Source organism: Eucalyptus grandis, chromosome 3, assembly GCF_016545825.1.
Source record: "Eucalyptus grandis isolate ANBG69807.140 chromosome 3, ASM1654582v1, whole genome shotgun sequence".
NCBI classification, from domain to species: domain Eukaryota; kingdom Viridiplantae; phylum Streptophyta; class Magnoliopsida; order Myrtales; family Myrtaceae; genus Eucalyptus; species Eucalyptus grandis.
Genome location: NC_052614.1, coordinates 4,829,155 through 4,831,188, shown reverse-complemented (window position 1 = coordinate 4,831,188; position 2,034 = coordinate 4,829,155). Strand labels below are relative to the sequence as shown.

The window sequence follows — 2,034 nt, the reverse complement described above, 5'->3', positions numbered from 1 at the left end:
GATGACTTGTCACATTTACCACAAAAACATGGAAGCAATACGGTTGATTTAAGGACTTAATACTTCTGGTTGGATCTTACACTGTTATCCACAATACAGCGGAAACCCTATGTTCTTTTAAAGCTTCTCGAGTGTAGACACCGTCATCACCAAACAATGACCGGACTGAAGTAAGAAAATGCGAAAGATGTTAAGGTACGAATTAGCAAGATGATAATCAAAGGCATGAAGAAAAACAAGGAAAGAGTGGCTACATGATTTGTACTGTGTTTGACCGTTGATGACAATACTTTCACCCTGATCAAGGCCATGTATCTGCCTTCAGAGAGAGCAAGCTTCACTTTGGCATATTAAGCGACAAACAAAGTTTGATACAAATCCATGGAGATTCATCATCTTGCCATCAGTGCCCTGGCTTTGAGAAAATGTAAACGTGTTTATGGTACCTTCACTGCCTGCTTCCATGATGAAATAACGAGTTAATAAAATGCAATCAAGATCACATATGCGTGAGCAGTTTCCAGAATCCATCGGATAGTGAATTTCTCTACTTCATAGACGTTGGAGAGAAGTATTACTTTATTTACACAAGCGCACATTGATACCACGTCGAGAATGAAGAATCTCATACTATTTGACTGAAGACATCAAATATCCTTTTGCAGGCATTCTGACCTTTTTTATTCATATCATGATCACGAGCCAAATAACACTGAAGCATTATGCTTACTTTGCTCAAACAACTTCCTCCGATGGCTGGAATTAAGACAGGAAATAATAACATGTCAAAGAAAAGCCCCGTCCAAACTGAAAATACTAATGGAAGAAGGTAATCTCCACAGAAAAACGGCACTATACCTGCTATATTTAGTAGGAGAAGTCAGCGATCTCCAGAATCAGATCTTTGTCATGCTGCCACAAAATTGACTCTTCTTCGTAATTCTGTCACGCAAAGCAAGGTTCTGAGGTCAATCTTTTCGGTGTTGCTCGCATCGAATTGTATCCAGTACTATCAAACGTTGGATCCAACAATAGCCCACAAACCTCAGTCAGCTTCTTGATTTTTCTTCCCTAAAAAATCATGGTTTGCCGTGTGCTAAATAGTCTGGGAATTTCTTGAGTGACTCGCACCCATCACAAGCAAAGTCCTTCAGGAATTTACTATGGCAGCAAATTTCAACTAAGCTTTTGCAATTCTTAACAGTCAACACCTTCAGATGCTCAGACTTTGAAAGGTCCAGTTTTTGAATGTGCTCGAGCCCAAAGATATCCAACACTTCCAGGGATCCCAATTTTTCAAGGCCTTGTATCGCTTGGAGATTATCTACCTTTTCATTATGGCTTTGCGGGTCCAAGTATCTCAACGACTCTAAAACTTCAAAGTCGTTGAGGTTGGACAACTCTGTGCTTGTGGATAAGCCCAACTTTCTTAGGCAATCTAAAGCTTCCACATCCAATCTCTCCAGCCTATAGCATTGCCAGAACTCTAATTCCAACAAGAATTTCAACTCGTGAAGATTTGACAACTTTTTCAATTCGGGACATTTCTGAACGCGGAGCTCTTGTATGCAGGAGGGAAGCTTTGGGATGCTTCGAAGAGACATGCAAGAGTGGAGGGTGAGCTTCTCCAGATGACTTAGGTGAGAGAGCGATGGAAGCTTTTTGCTCAGACAGGTGAGCTGCAGGGATAATAAGCCGGAAGGAGGTTCTGGCAATGACTGAAGCTCAGTACAGTAAAGTAAATCGAGGTGTTCGAGAGCAGAAAGCTCACGAAGTTTGAGAGTAGAACGCTCGTGAGAGTCATCTAGCAAGCAAGAAATTTTTGCACTACCTAAACGAAGAGTGCTTAGGGAAGGCAATCCACCTTCATCAAGAAGAAGTTGTCCTGTCAGTTTCTGGCAGCCTGAGGCATCTAACTCTTGGAGGCTTGTCAATTTTCCAATAGCGCTTGGTAACTTTTCTATCTCCGTATGAGAAATCCTCAGAATTTTCAATTTCGTCAGTTCCCCAATGGAGTCAGGTAATTCCTCAATT

General features: G+C 41.3%; 1 protein-coding gene across 1 annotated transcript in view; it reads right to left on the bottom strand.

Moving 5' to 3' along the window:
• Positions 1 to 1,079: 1,079 nt before the first annotated feature.
• The window catches only part of LOC120291575 (disease resistance protein TAO1-like), a 1,499-nt gene continuing 544 nt past the window's right edge, over positions 1,080 to 2,034 (bottom strand). Inside the window, exon 2 of the mRNA XM_039309227.1 lies at positions 1,080 to 2,027. Within this exon, the coding sequence (XP_039165161.1) occupies positions 1,080 to 2,027 (948 nt within the window). The remainder of the gene's footprint in view (positions 2,028 to 2,034) is intronic.